Source organism: Pelobates fuscus, chromosome 5, assembly GCF_036172605.1.
Source record: "Pelobates fuscus isolate aPelFus1 chromosome 5, aPelFus1.pri, whole genome shotgun sequence".
Taxonomy (NCBI): domain Eukaryota; kingdom Metazoa; phylum Chordata; class Amphibia; order Anura; family Pelobatidae; genus Pelobates; species Pelobates fuscus.
In genome coordinates, this window is record NC_086321.1 from 192,131,876 (window position 1) to 192,146,273 (window position 14,398).

Here is a 14,398-nt window from a genome sequence, read left to right on the forward strand (position 1 = left end):
ACCCTGCAATGTAAACATAGCAGTTTCTGGGTGAAGTGGTCTGGGTGACTATAGTGTCTCTTTAAGCATTATATTTGACTCAGTAACTTTTGAAAACACCATAAAACCTGTACATGGGGGTTCTGTTATACTCGGGAGACTTTACTGAACACAAATATTAGTGTTTCAAAACAGTAAAACGTATTACAACAATAATATCGTCAGTGAAAGTGCCGTTTGTGTGTAGAAAATGCAAAAATCTTCACTTGAAACTGACAATATCATTGTTGTAATACAATTTACCGTTTTGAAACACTAATATTTGTGTTCAGCGAAGTCTACCTAGTAAAACAGTACCCCCCATGTACAGGTTTTAATGGTGTCTTGGAAAGTTACAGGGTTAAATATACTGCTTGCAAATTAAATTCTCTGGACTTTCTGCCTGGGTTGTCAGGCATGTCCCTCAAATTTATTTAATAAAATAATATGATTATGTTAAAATATTACATAAATGGGGGCGGGGCCTGACCACCATATTGTGAGGACGCAGCAAGGCTCAGCTGCTGATAAATCTTATGATTTTATACTCATGCAAATCAATACCCTGCCACTGATATCGCAGTCTGGCACCTTATGAGCGGTAATTGAGTCTGACAACTGTTGACGTGTGAGTGCGGTGTCCTCCAACTGGCTGAGGCCTGGTGTGTTTTACCAGCTAGGGAAGCGGACGATCTCTTGTCCGGGGCTGCCTGGCCTAATCTACCAACCAACGAGGCCCGTCTTCCACCCCCCTTTGGGCCGGCGGGGGTGTTCCCGGTCCCCACCAAGCAGTGCATACTCACCTTCCAGCGGCTCCAGGGTGACCCCAGTGCAGAAGGCTCCCACGCGGCCTGAATAAAATGGCCGCTACCGCCCAGCATGCCACACAGTCTTCGATGCAAAGCTGTGAAGAGAGGTTCCATGCCGCGTTTGACGCCATAGGTTGGAGGTTTTGGTGGAACGTGCGGAGGAGGCAATCCATAATGACAGCTGATGGGGTTCAGCCTGCTAGCAAATCCCCTGTTCAGAAGCCTGCTCATAACACTCCTGCTCGGATTCCCCCCTTCAACTGGGGAAGCAAACAGCATCCCAGGACCACTCACCGACCGACTGTGATGGCCACTCCAGAACTTTCACCTTTTTCTGCTGTAACCACAGGAGAGTCAACCTGGCCTTGTCCTTAGGGTCATTGTCATGCTGGAAAGTCCAAGAGCGTCACATATGCAGCCTTCGTGCAGAAGAATGCAAATTATCTCCCAGTATTTTCGGATAACAGTCTGCATTCATCTTGCCATCAATTTTCACAACATTCCCCATGCGTTTAGAGCTTACACAGCCACAAAACATCAGTGAGCCACCACCATGCTTCACAGTGGGGATGGTATTCTTTTCCCTATAAGCCTTGTTGACCCCTCTCCAAACATAGCACTTATGGTTGTGACCATAAAGCTCTATTTTGGTTTCGTCACTCCAAAGTACAGTGTGCCAGAAGCTGTGAGGCGTGTCAAGGGGTTATCGGCAACATTGTAACTGGGCTTTTTTGTGGCTTTGGCGCAGTGAAGGCCTTTTTCTGGCAAGTTGACCATGCAGCTAATTTTTGTTCAAGTATAGTCGTAAGTATAGTCCTTTGTATCCCGAAAAATTGTTTGTATCCCGAACAATTCTTCTGGCCGTTGTCGCTGAAATCTTTCTTGGTCTACCTGACCTTGGCTTGGTATCAAGAGATCCCTCAAGAGATTTCCACTTCTTAATAAATTATTGAACAGTACTACTGACTATCATTTTCAAGGCTTTGGATATCTTTTTATATACTTTTCCATCTTTATAAAGTTCTATTACCTTGTTACGCAGGTCTTTTGACAGTTATTTTCTGCTCCCCATGGCTCAGTATCTAGCCTGCTCAGTGCATCCATGTGAGAGCTAACAAACTCATTGAGTATTTATACACAGACACCAACTGCAATTTAAAAAGCAACAGGTGTGGGAAATTGCCATTTTAACCTGTGTGTGTCACCTTGTGTGTGTAACAAGGCCAATCATTCGAGGGTATGTAAACTTTTGATCGGGGCCATTTGGGTGATTTCTGTTATCATTATGATTTAAAAATGAGCCAAACAACTATGTGATAATAAATGGCTTCATATGATCACTATCCTTCAATAAAAGACATTTTGTTGCATGATCAGTCGTATTTTCAAAATCAATGCCACAATTTCACAATTTCTGCCAGGGAATGCAAACTTTTGAGCACAACTTTATCAGCTTATCCACTTTCCTGGAGGAGAATGCAGTAAGCACAAATAAAGGCGTACATAAGTAGTACTTTATGGAAAAGAATATGTTAAAAAAAAAAAAAAATATCTCACTGATAAATGCAGAAACTGGTCGAATTTTCCTGCCTTGAAGACGTTTTTTTATCACCATTGTATCCTGCAAAAATATACAAGAGTGAGAGAAGGAGCCTATCGAAGACAAAATACATTTTTCTACAATGAACCGAGCCACTGATGTTATGCATTTACCAGGACAGAACATGTTAGCACATATGTTCCCACATTTCAAATAAACCAATAATAGTAACCAATAAAGAAGATGTAGGTGTGGTGATCACACGTGTGGTGCTCTTATTGCTTACAATGCTGGTGTACATCTCTCCCTCATGAGTTTCCTGTTTATTCCTTGGGGGCGTCTGGGGAAGATATCCTAGATACCTCTGTTCCTCCTCCATCAGACTCTGTAGCTGCGATCTGTGACGGGACTGAGGTTTTGGAGATTGGAGATGAAAGAGTAGAATATATTGAAGGTACATACTATTTAGGATTATATTTGCCTCCTTTCTTGCTTCATGCTGTATCACATATAATATCTCATGCCAATCGTTAGTATATATGGAGGAAATTCAGCCGATTTTGCTTGGCAATAGATAAGCACACTGATCACTCAGGAGATTGTTCTCAAGGTTCACAAATTAAGGAGCTCCAAATATTTCTTAAGGGTTTATTCATTAAACTAGGAATTGTTGAGAGTTGACCAGGGAATTACAAATTGTTGGCCAAAATGAGGTGCAAAAATGTAGACTCTTATTTTGGCCTAAAACCTGCAATTCACTTGTAGATTCTCTTCAATTACAAATTTAGTTTATAACCCCATAAGTGTTTTAGTGGATAAGGCTGTCAGTGAATCAGATGAGATTTTTTTTTTAATTCAGTGGTAATAATTAGTGATCAAGATGACACTATATGAATGTACTCATCCTAATCTCATGCTCTTTCATACTATCCAAAGCTGCCTGGGTCTCTCAGTCACACATTACCAGTTTCCTGTGTGTTCTTTGCATTTCTTGTAACACTTGTTCCAGAACAGAATTGCTGAGACGTGTCATGAGTGAAAGTTGTGCAGCCCTGCAACAACACAACATGAAAATATCACAATTCTATATTTAAAGTGCATGCTATCACTCAGTTCAGAAACCTGAGCGTAGCTTGGCTAGAATCTCCTAACACAAATTTTGTACATTTCTTTCAAAGAACACTTGCTTACTTTTTAATCTGCCTCAGGTGCAGCTATCAATTTCAATCACTTGAAAGCAGCATTGATCTCCGTAGCTTTGATATTTGAAATTTAAGTGCCTGTGTGTGCCTTTTCATATCTCACATTTGTGTTTTTTCCATTATGGCCAGAATTGGCAGTCTAATGCCCACAAGGTGGCTTTACTTTTGAAATAGCAATGTCAAATGGTTCAACCAAATAACTATTACACCTCCTTTTATGTATTTTGAGTTAATTATGTTGTTCAAATGTCAAGGTGGTTCTGGGAGGAGCTGTCTATTTAATGGAATTGCATTTAATTTTTTATATTCTCTTAGTTACATCCACACCTTTTATTACTTTGTGTATTTTGGTACAGAGATCTGAAGAAGTGTGATTGTGTGTGATTGAAACATGTATTTATAATATTTAAGTAAGTGTTTTGTTACATTTGGTTTTAGAGATTATTTACATTATATAGTGCCTAAGAAATCATAAATATGGAATAAATAATTCTCTGTTAATCTTACACCACCCCCTATTCACTTGTTCTGTGTTCTTCTCTACCTCCCTACATCAGATTGCTCTGTAATAACCTCAATTGCTTTATTAGATCTGTTTCTTTTTGCTTTATAGCCGCCTCCTGTGTCCTTGTTACCTGCTCACCTCAGCTTACTGTGTATCTCATTCCCCACTTGCCGAAGCATATCTCGGATATGGGGAAGGCTGAGCCCATGCTGCTCCCTCAGTCTGCACAGCATTGCACTTCCTCTCTGGGCATCACGTGCTGCCCCCGGGAACAAGTCCTGAGTTGCTTCCCACATGGAGTCTGCAATGTTCTGAAAAGGAAAATTACATATCAAGAAATGCCATGTGCATAGTGAGGTAGGATGAAAAAAAAACGAGGTATATCAGGACACCTCTTCTACCAAAAGTAAGGAATATTCAGCTCTTTTTGTACCTGCAGTTCTCTATCTACTGCTCGAGACAGCTCAAATGAAACTGTCTCTAAAAGGCGTTGAGCAGGTCCTGAAGGAGACAGCCAACTGCCTGCTTCCAAGAGACGTGGCAACAACTGTAGAAAAAAATAATGGAATCTATAAATGATCAGAGCAATAATAGCCCAGGCAGGAGTTTTGCATGGGAATTTAAGACACCCTTTCATTCCCCTCAATTTTTGTGATTTAAAAAAGTTATTTTTGATGGGAGGTTGACCAGAGGAGTTACAAATGTTTTTTTAATTTACTTTCTATGTTCATCCATATTTACCAGTATTGTCTTTAACTGTGACTATGTGACTAACTGTGACTATTAATCTGTATAATGATACTAGTTTGTTTCATTTCATGACAGCCTTTCATCCCCACCATCTTACACATGAAGATTGGCTGATGTAGTCCCACAGGTATAAGAATACTAATAATAATGTATATGGCACGTTTCTCCTAGTCAGACAAATCATCAAGTGGGAACAGAGAAGTGATTACGTGAAAAGAACTCACGGCTCGACAGTTTTTAGCATCTCGGAGGAGCTGTCTTGCACACAGGATGTCTTCTTGGACAGTGTCAAGATCACAGGAACGTAGAACATTAATATGGTCATGTATCATCACAGAAAGCGTCTGCAACATCTGAGACCCAAAGACACATTATTTAAACTTAGAGCAAACAGACTATGAGAGGCAACTAAACAAAAGGCTTAATACCTGCTCTGCACTATTTGTGACACCTTGCTGGAGACGCAGTGCTCTCTGGTCAGAGATAACCACAGTCTGAGAGTTCCGCAAGAGACAGCTGTGAATCTAAGAGACAACATGAGAGACGGAGAACAAAGAGTGAGAAAACTGTATGGGGAGGGAGGGCCTGGAAAAGAGACTATTGGGGTGTGAATGTATTTTCCAGTGAGAGCACAAGATGAGTGAATTGTCAAGAAGTGAGAATGCAGGAGGAAAGGAGAACTTCTCCCATTAGAGGAAGAAGAGGAGTTCTCAAAGAGCACAGACAGAGAGAGCTTATTTATTCCAGAAGAATTAAAGATGCAAAATGAAGGGGTGCCATTTGGCACAGAACAAGGTGAGGCATTAGGTCCCAAATGAGTGTGAAGGAGACAATGCAAGGATGAGGGAAAAGTCTTATTTTAGAGAGTTCAGTCTCAAGTTTGTGGTCTGTCACCTTCCTCCAGGCACTCTCCGCTCTCTCGGGATGTTTCTGATACGCCTGACAGATATCTCCCACGGGGAAGGACATAAAACGTAGGCTTCGATTTCTGTGAGAAGATACCCAGATAAAAGAGACCCAGGTGTTGGGGTTACATGAGAGAGCAGATGATCAGAGGATAAAAATAACATGAGAGAGGTATTCAGGTTTTGGGGAAGCATGAAAGACAAGTTATCACACTGGAGATTGGGAGGCCTTATGCTTAATGAGGCTCAATTCCTACTATAAAGAGGTAAGTGTTGTTATTTGGTATATAACTAGCTACTGAGGGCATGATTCTACTTGGTATATAAATTATAGAAGAAGAAAATATTTTATTTACCAATTTACCACTTACTTCTCCAGAGCTCGAGCAACATCCATAAAACCTGATGCTGTAACTGCATTCCTGTCCCAGAGTACAGATCTAAAAGGTGGAAGGGTAATTAGAGATATAATCAGATTGTATATAAAGTGGACATCTGAAAGCAACTGAAAGCATAACTGGCGTAGAGATTTTCTCAATTTAGTTATTTTGACCTATTTATTTTTAAGATTTGAAATCCACTTTGAATTCTCCCTGAAAGTATTAGCTCACCCTATACAATGACAAAACCCTGTTTAACTCACTGCCAGTGGCGTACACATAACCCATTGGGCCCAGATGCAAAACTGATCCACGGGTCCCCCCTCCTCCCACCCTCTAACTTCCCCCCCGACAGACTGACAGACACACACACACACATACATACATACAGAGACACAGACACATACATACACACACGACACATACATACAAAGATACATACATACCATCAGGGGCACACATACATACAGACAAGACACACATACATACAAATAGACAGACAGGCACACATACATACAGACAGACACATACATACAAAGACACATACATAAATAAAAACAGACAGGCACAGACACAGACAGACACACACATACATAGAGACAGACACAAGACACACATACATACAAAGACACATACATGCAGACAGATAGACAGACACATACAGACAGACACACACACACACACACACACACACGACATACATACAAAGACTCATACATACAAATAGACAGGCACACATACATACAGACAGACACACACACAAGACACATACATACATACATACATAAAAACAGACAGGCACACACAAGACACACATACATACAAAGACACATACATACAGACAGATAGATAGACAGTCAAATACAGAGACAGTCACAGACAGACAGACACACACACACAAGACATACATACAAAGACACATACATACAAACAAACACACACACACACACACACACATAATATTTAAGTCACCCTCCTCTTTCCTAACTTTTAGGTGCAGGAGGGTGACTTTCCCTGGAGTCCAGTGGTGGCTCAGGCTGGTGGGAGTCAGAGTTCACATCACAGAGGGCCCGGTCGCTCTGTTAAAACGCCCAGCGTAGACTGGGCCCCCTGACAATCCATCTCCATCGGGTGGCTCTGACAGCATGGGCCAACTGATGTTCCCCTTGGCCGTTGGCCCTGGCGGTTTGCCACACCGGTCAGTGCCGCAAATGATGATTGCGGTCGAAGGGGTCTGCAGGGCGGCCGGGCCCCCTGGAGTGACAGGCCCGGTCGCAGCTGCGACCCCTGTGACCGCGGTATGTACGACAGTGCTCACTGCAGTGCAAACACTGTTACTAACTGATCAATGACATGATATATGTTGTGGATGCTCTGGGGTTATTGATGGTTGCATGCCTTTTTTTATGGTTTCTTTGTAAATGTTGGCTTGTAGTTGCAATTCCATAAAAACAGTGTTTAGAAATAATTATAAACAGAGACCTGGTAACACAGTACAACTAGCAAGAGTAGAACAGCCTGTGGCTCAATGCCAGTGCGTAATATTTATTATTTTTGCTACTTTAAAATTATTAAAATAATTGATATAGTGCCAACATATTCTGCAGCGCCAAACAAAAATTATATGTCGACTGAGAACAGTAAGTAAAGAGGCACCTTCTGAAATGACTTACTATTTGGTTTTAAGTACACATGGTAGTGTCACTCATCTCACCTTAATGTTGTATTTATCTGTAAGGTTTTCCCCAACATTTTCGCTCCAATATCCGACATGCTGTTACCACTTATATCCAGCTCGTGCAGTGATGTGTTACTTCCCAGAGCATTCAGAACAATGCAGGTACGAGACTTTAAACGGGAGTCAGCAAGAGAAAGAGACTGCAGGGACTGTGAAACAGAGGGGGATACACGAGTTTGTAAGAAAAAAGGATATATGGAACATGAAAAGAAGGAAATAAAACAACTACTGTGCAGTTGTAACCAAAATTATTAAACCCCAATTGAAAATCAGGTTTATGGTCAAAATTTCCAGATTTTCAACATTTTAAATAACTCAACACAATGAATTATTCAAGTGGCGACTGCTTATAATGACTTCTCCTGTCTCAAAATTATTCAACACCTTCATGGCAAGCATCTTTAGTACTTAATAGAGCCAGTGGCGTACTAAGGGGGGGGGGGGGCGGCCCGCCCCGGGTGTCACTGACTAGGGGGGGTGCCATGACTTCCAGTGTCATGTGTCACCCTCCATCATTACGCTGCGCACAGCCGCAGCACCTTTGCGGCCAAACACCGGCGGGACTTCCTTCTTTATGAGGAGGAGGGGGAGGAGCGTTGCGGGCCGCGGCGTCGCGCAACGTGATGTGCCGTCAGTCCGCCTTCACGGATCTTCAGCGGAAAGATCCATTTCCGGGTGGTGAGGCACCCAGTGGTCGGACTCGGCGGGCAAGCAAGGCATCATCAAAATGTAAGTATAAAGTAGTTATTTTATGTCTGGGGCTGAATTAATTAGAGGGGGGGGTGGATTCATTAAAGGGGGGGTGTATTAATTAGAGGGGGGGTGGATTAATTAAAGGGGGGTGTATTAATTAGAGGGGGTTGTATTAATTAGAGGGGGTGTATTAATTAGAGGGGGTGTATTAATTAGAGGGGTGGATTACTTAAAGGGGGGTGGATTAATTAAAGGGGGTGTATTAATTAAAGGGGGGTGGATTAATTAGAGGGGGGTGGATTAATTAGAGGGGGGTGGATTAATTAGAGGGGGTGTATTAATTAGAGGGGTGTATTAATTAGAGGGGTGGATTAATTAAAGGGGGGTGTATTAATTAGAGAGGGTGGATTAATTAGAGGGGTGTATTAATTAAAGGGGGGGTGTATTAATTAAAGGGGGGGTGTATTAATTAGAGGGGGTGTATTAATTAGAGGGGGGTGTATTAATTAGAGGGGGTGTATTAATTAGAGGGGGGTGGATTAATTAGAGGGGGGTGTATTAATTAGATGGGGTGGATTAATTAGAGGGGGGTGTATTAATTAGAGGGGGTGGATTAATTAGAGGGGGGTGGATTATGTAGAGGGGGTTTATTAATTAGAGGGGGTGGATTAATTAGAGGGGGTGGATTAATTAGAGGGGTGTATTAATTAGAGGGGTGTATTAATTAAAGGGGGTGTATTAATTAGAAGGGGTGTATTAATTAGAGGGGGGTGTATTAATTAGAGGGGGTGTATTAATTAGAGGGGGGTGTATTAATTAGAGGGGGTGGATTAATTAGAGGGGGGTGGATTAATTAGAGGGGGTGGATTAATTAGAGGGGGTGTATTAATTAGAGGGGGTGGATTAATTAGAGGGGGGTGTATTAATTAGAGGGGGGTGTATTAATTAGAGGGGGTGTATTAATTAGAGGGGGTGGATTATGTAGAGGGAGTGTATTAATTAGAGGGGGTGTATTAATTAGATGGGGTGGATTAATTAGAGGGGGGTGTATTAATTAGAGGGGGTGTATTAATTAGAGGGGGGTGGATTATGTAGAGGGGTTTATTAATTAGAGGGGGTGGATTAATTAGAGGGGGTGGATTAATTAGAGGGGTGTATTAATTAGAGGGGTGTATTAATTAAAGGGGGTGTATTAATTAGAAGGGGTGTATTAATTAGAGGGGGGTGTATTAATTAGAGGGGGTGTATTAATTAGAGGGGGGTGTATTAATTAGAGGGGGTGGATTAAGTAGAGGGGGTGTATTAATTAGAGGGGGTGGATTAATTAGATGGGGTGGATTAATTAGATGGGGGTGTATTAATTAGAGGGGGTGGATTATGTAGAGGGGGTGTATTAATTAGAGGGGGTGGATTAATTAGAGGGGGGTGTATTAATTAGAGGAGGGTGTATTAATTAAAGGGGGGTGTATTAATTAGAGGGGGGGTGTATTAATTAAAGGGGGGTGTATTAATTAGAGGGGGGTGTATTAATTAGAGGGGGTGTATTAATTAGAGGGGTGTATTAAATAGAGGGGGTGGATTAATTAGAGGGGGGTGGATTAATTAGGGGGGGGTGGATTAATTAAAGGGGGGGTTTATTAATTAGGGGGGTGTATTAATTAGAGGGGGGTGTATTAATTAGAGGGGGTGTATTAATTAAAGGGGGGTGTATTAATTAGAGGGGGTGGATTAATTAGAGGGGGTGTATTAATTAGAGGGGGTGTATTAATTAGAGGGGTGTATTAAATAGAGGGGGTGGATTAATTAGAGGGGGTGGATTAATTAGAGGGGGGTGGATTAATTAAAGGGGGGGTGGATTAATTAGAGGGGGTGGATTAATTAAAGGGGATGTGGATTAATTAAAGGGGGTGCAGCACGGGGGTGCAGGTTTTTTTTTTATTAAGGGGGTTGCAGTATTTTATTTATTAAGGGAGGATGTGCACTGCAGATTTTTGTTTTTTATTAAGGGGGTGTGCAGGGTTTTTATTAAGGGGGGGGTGCATGTTTTTTTGTTAGGGGGGTTGTGAAAGTTTTTTTTTTTAATTAAGGGGGATGTGCAGGGTTTTTTATGTGTACCGTGTTTCTCCGAAAATAAAACCGGGTCTTATATTAATTTTAGTCACACAAAACACACTAGGGCTTATTTTCAGGGTAGGGCTTATTTATTTACGGTACCGGTATGTACATTGAACCCCCCCTTTAATTAATCCACCCCCTCTAATTAATCCACCCCCCTTTAATAAATCCACCCCCTCTAATTAATCCACCCCCCCTTTAATTAATCCACCCCCCTCTTTAATAAATCCACCCCCTTTAATTAATCCACACCCCCCTCTAATTAATCCACCACCCCTTTAATTAATCCACCCCCCCTTTAATTAATCCACCCCCCTTTTAATTAATTCACCCTCCCTCTAATTAATCCACCCCCTCTAATTAATCCACCACCCCTTTAATTAATCCACCACCCCTTTAATTAATCCACCACCCCTTTAATTAATCCACCCTCCCTTTAATTAATCCACCCCCCTTTAATTAATCCACCCCCCTCTTTAATAAATCCACCCCCTCTAATTAATCCACCCCCTCTAATTAATCCACCCCCCTCTAATCCACACACCCCCTCTAATTAATCCACACACCCCCTCTAATTAATCCACCCCCCCTCTAATTAATCCACACACCCCCTCTAATTAATCCACACCCCCTCTAATTAATCCACACCCCCTCTAATTAATCCACACCCCCCCTCTAATTAATCCACCACCCCTTTAATTAATCCACCCTCCCTTTAATTAATTCACACCCCCTTTAATTAATTCACCACCCCCCTTATATAATTCACCCCCCCCTTTAATTAATTAAGTCCCAGACATAAAATACCGGTATCTACTCACAGTTCAAAGAGTCCGACCACTGGGTGCCTCACCGCCCGGAATGGATCCTTCCGTTGAAGATCCGTGAAGGCAGACTGACGGCGCTGCGCACGTCGTCATCACGCTGCGCACGTCGTCATCACGCTGCGCGATGCCGCGGCCCGCAACGCTCCTCCCCCTCCTCATAGAAGAAGGAAGTCCCGCTGGGCCGCAAAGGTAAAATGCCTAGGTCTTATTTTCGGGGTAGGGCTTATATTGCAGCCCACCCCGAAAATTCGGCTAGGGCTTATTTTCGGGGTAGGTCCTATTTTCGGGGAAACACGGTAGGGAGTGTATGAAATTTATGTGATCGGGGTGCAGGGTTTTTATGTGTACGGAGTGTATGAAATTTATGTGATCAGTGTGCAGGGTTTTTATATGAAGGGCGAAGGGCAGGGGTTTTCTAGAAGGGGCGAGACCAGGGGCTTTGTAGAAAGGGGCAGAGTTTTCTAGAAGTTTCTCACCAGCCCCTTTCTACAAAAGCACTGGTCTTCCCCCTTCTACAAAAATGGCGCATTTATACAAAACCCCTGCCCTGGCCCCCTTCTACAAAACCTCTGCCCTAGCCGCTACATCTTTTGAACTCAAATCCCTTTCCTATGCTATTTCTAAGGATCCGCTCAATAAAGTGGTATGGGTGCCAGGTCCCTTTAGTTTTAACCCTGCAGCTGAAAACATATGTTTCACTGAGGGTTATTCCAGCCTCTAGTGGCTGTCTCACTGACAGCCGCTAGAGGCGCTTCCGCAATTCTCACTGTAAAACTCACCGTGAGAAGACGCTGGACGTCCATAGGAAAGCATTGAGTAATGCTTTACTATGGGCAGTTTGAATGCACGTGCGGCTCTTGCCGCGCATGCGCATTCGGATCTAACGTCGGCAGGGGGAGGAGAGGTCACCAGCGCCGAGGGAGCCCGACGTTGGAGAAAGGTAAGTGGCTGAATGGGTTTTAAGGGGTGACCTCTTCTCCCCTGCCGACGTCAGCTCCCGAGTGGAGCCGAATGCGGCAAGCGCTGCGCGCACATTCAAACAGTCCATAGGAAAGCAAAAAATTGTGGGTGTTTTCTTACATTTTTATTATGGGGGGGTGCCACACTCAGGGTCCGCCCCGGGTGCCAAATGCTCTAGGTACGCCCCTGAGTAGAGCGCCTTTTTGTTACTTGCTGCAAAAAAAGTGCATAGCCAGACACCAGCTTCCTGCAGTGTTCCTGAGGAATGTTATCCCATTGCTCATGAGCAATGGCCTCCAGTTCAGTAATATTCTTAGTTTTCTGCAACTGCCTATTTTAATTCCCATCAGAGATTTTCTATGGGGTTCAAGTCAGGTCACTGTGGTGGCCACTGTAAAATTTTCCAGGACTTTTTCATTGTCTTGCTGGAAGGTCCAATGACGCCCAAACTTTAGCCTCCTAACAGACGGCATGACGTCTTCTCCTAGGATTTCCTGATGCTTCAATGAACCCATCTTGCCTTCCACACACAGCAGGTTTCCAGTGGCAGAGGATGCAAAGCAGCCCCAGAACGTCACCAAGCCACCACCATGCATACATGTAGGCAGAGTGTTCTTTTCATTCTTCTTCCTTCAGACATACCGCTGATCCATTGGCCTAAAAAGTTCCAGTTTTGTTTCATCGCGCCACAAACTGCTTATTTATATGATTTTGAGCATATGCCTGACTGTGCTCACTGAAATCTCCCTGCCTGTTGCCACCAAGTCTTCCTGCAGATATTTTGCAATCACTCAAGGGTTTTTGACAACATGCCTTCTCAGAAATCTGGTTGCAGCTTAGATAGCTTCCTTTTTCTGCCCAGTCCAGGTAGTGTAACCACTGTTCCTTCAAATTTGAACTTGCAAACTATGCTTCCAACAGTGTTTCTAGGAACATTTAGTGCTTTTGCTATCTTTATGTATCTTGTCCTTGTTTGTGGAGGGTGATGATCTCTACTCTTAACTTTGTAACCGCAGCTGGTTCCCCTATTTACCACTATAACGTCTTGACGCATAGAACTTAGCAGGGTTAACCATACAGATATCTTAGCCATAATTTTATGTGTAACAAAAATATAAATATAGACATATAAAATCCATTACAATAATTTATAGCAGAGTTTATAAAATTAAACTAGATGCTTGCAAATATCATTTTAAATAGAATAACATACCCTCTTGAACATGTCAACATCTCTCAGTCATTATATGGAGCGACAGTGTCTCCAAATCTCTTCTCTGTGTGTCTTAACATTTAAAAGGTACACATATTTATATCTTAGATGTCCATTTTAGGACCTCCCTTAACTTGGCAAAGATACAAGGCCATAACTAAAACGTAAGTGCACACGTCATCGGAAATTCACTAACTTAGGACAAGATGGCGTCTTAAAGTCTGAACATCTTATCTATTGTTTATACTAAAACGTAAGTTCACACTTCATGGGAAATTTCCAGATTTGGGGAATTTACACTAACTTTGGACAAGATGGCTTCCTACAGTCTGAACATCTTATTCACTGAATATGGGTAAGAGGTCATTTATTAAAGAAATATTTTCAGTTTGCAATATCTCTTATAAACAAAGTACACAGTTTAAGAAATACGACGTTTCATTCTAATATTTGCATTTGCCCATAACACTTTTGACTTAGCCATATTTCTAACATGAAGTCAAGCGTGACACTATACAAACCCCTAACCAGTTCAGGTATTATTGATTAGTTGCATCAGGTGTGCTAGACACAACACCCGTTTTTCATATTTGTGCTGTTGTGAGGGATTCTATTGAGGGGGTTGAATCATTTTGAGACTGTAGAATTCATAAGTTACATTTTTATTTGGATTTGGGGAAACCACTTGAGGTATTCGTTGTGTTGAGCTATTTCAATTGCTTTTGTTTGATTTGTTCATTGCA

At 42.2% G+C, this 14,398-nt stretch overlaps 1 protein-coding gene across 2 annotated transcripts in view; it reads right to left on the minus strand.

The window, feature by feature from the left end:
* The window catches only part of CARMIL3 (capping protein regulator and myosin 1 linker 3), a 99,738-nt gene that overhangs the window by 13,217 nt on the left and 72,123 nt on the right, over window positions 1-14,398 (minus strand). For both annotated transcript variants that reach the window (XM_063454867.1, XM_063454868.1), the window contains 10 exons: window positions 7,824-7,996; window positions 6,101-6,169; window positions 5,719-5,812; window positions 5,253-5,348; window positions 5,049-5,177; window positions 4,508-4,621; window positions 4,213-4,385; window positions 3,332-3,419; window positions 2,654-2,776; window positions 2,385-2,448 (listed from right to left, as the gene is read on the minus strand). In XM_063454867.1, the coding sequence (XP_063310937.1) occupies window positions 2,385-2,448; window positions 2,654-2,776; window positions 3,332-3,419; window positions 4,213-4,385; window positions 4,508-4,621; window positions 5,049-5,177; window positions 5,253-5,348; window positions 5,719-5,812; window positions 6,101-6,169; window positions 7,824-7,996 (1,123 nt within the window). The remainder of the gene's footprint in view (window positions 1-2,384; window positions 2,449-2,653; window positions 2,777-3,331; window positions 3,420-4,212; window positions 4,386-4,507; window positions 4,622-5,048; window positions 5,178-5,252; window positions 5,349-5,718; window positions 5,813-6,100; window positions 6,170-7,823; window positions 7,997-14,398) is intronic.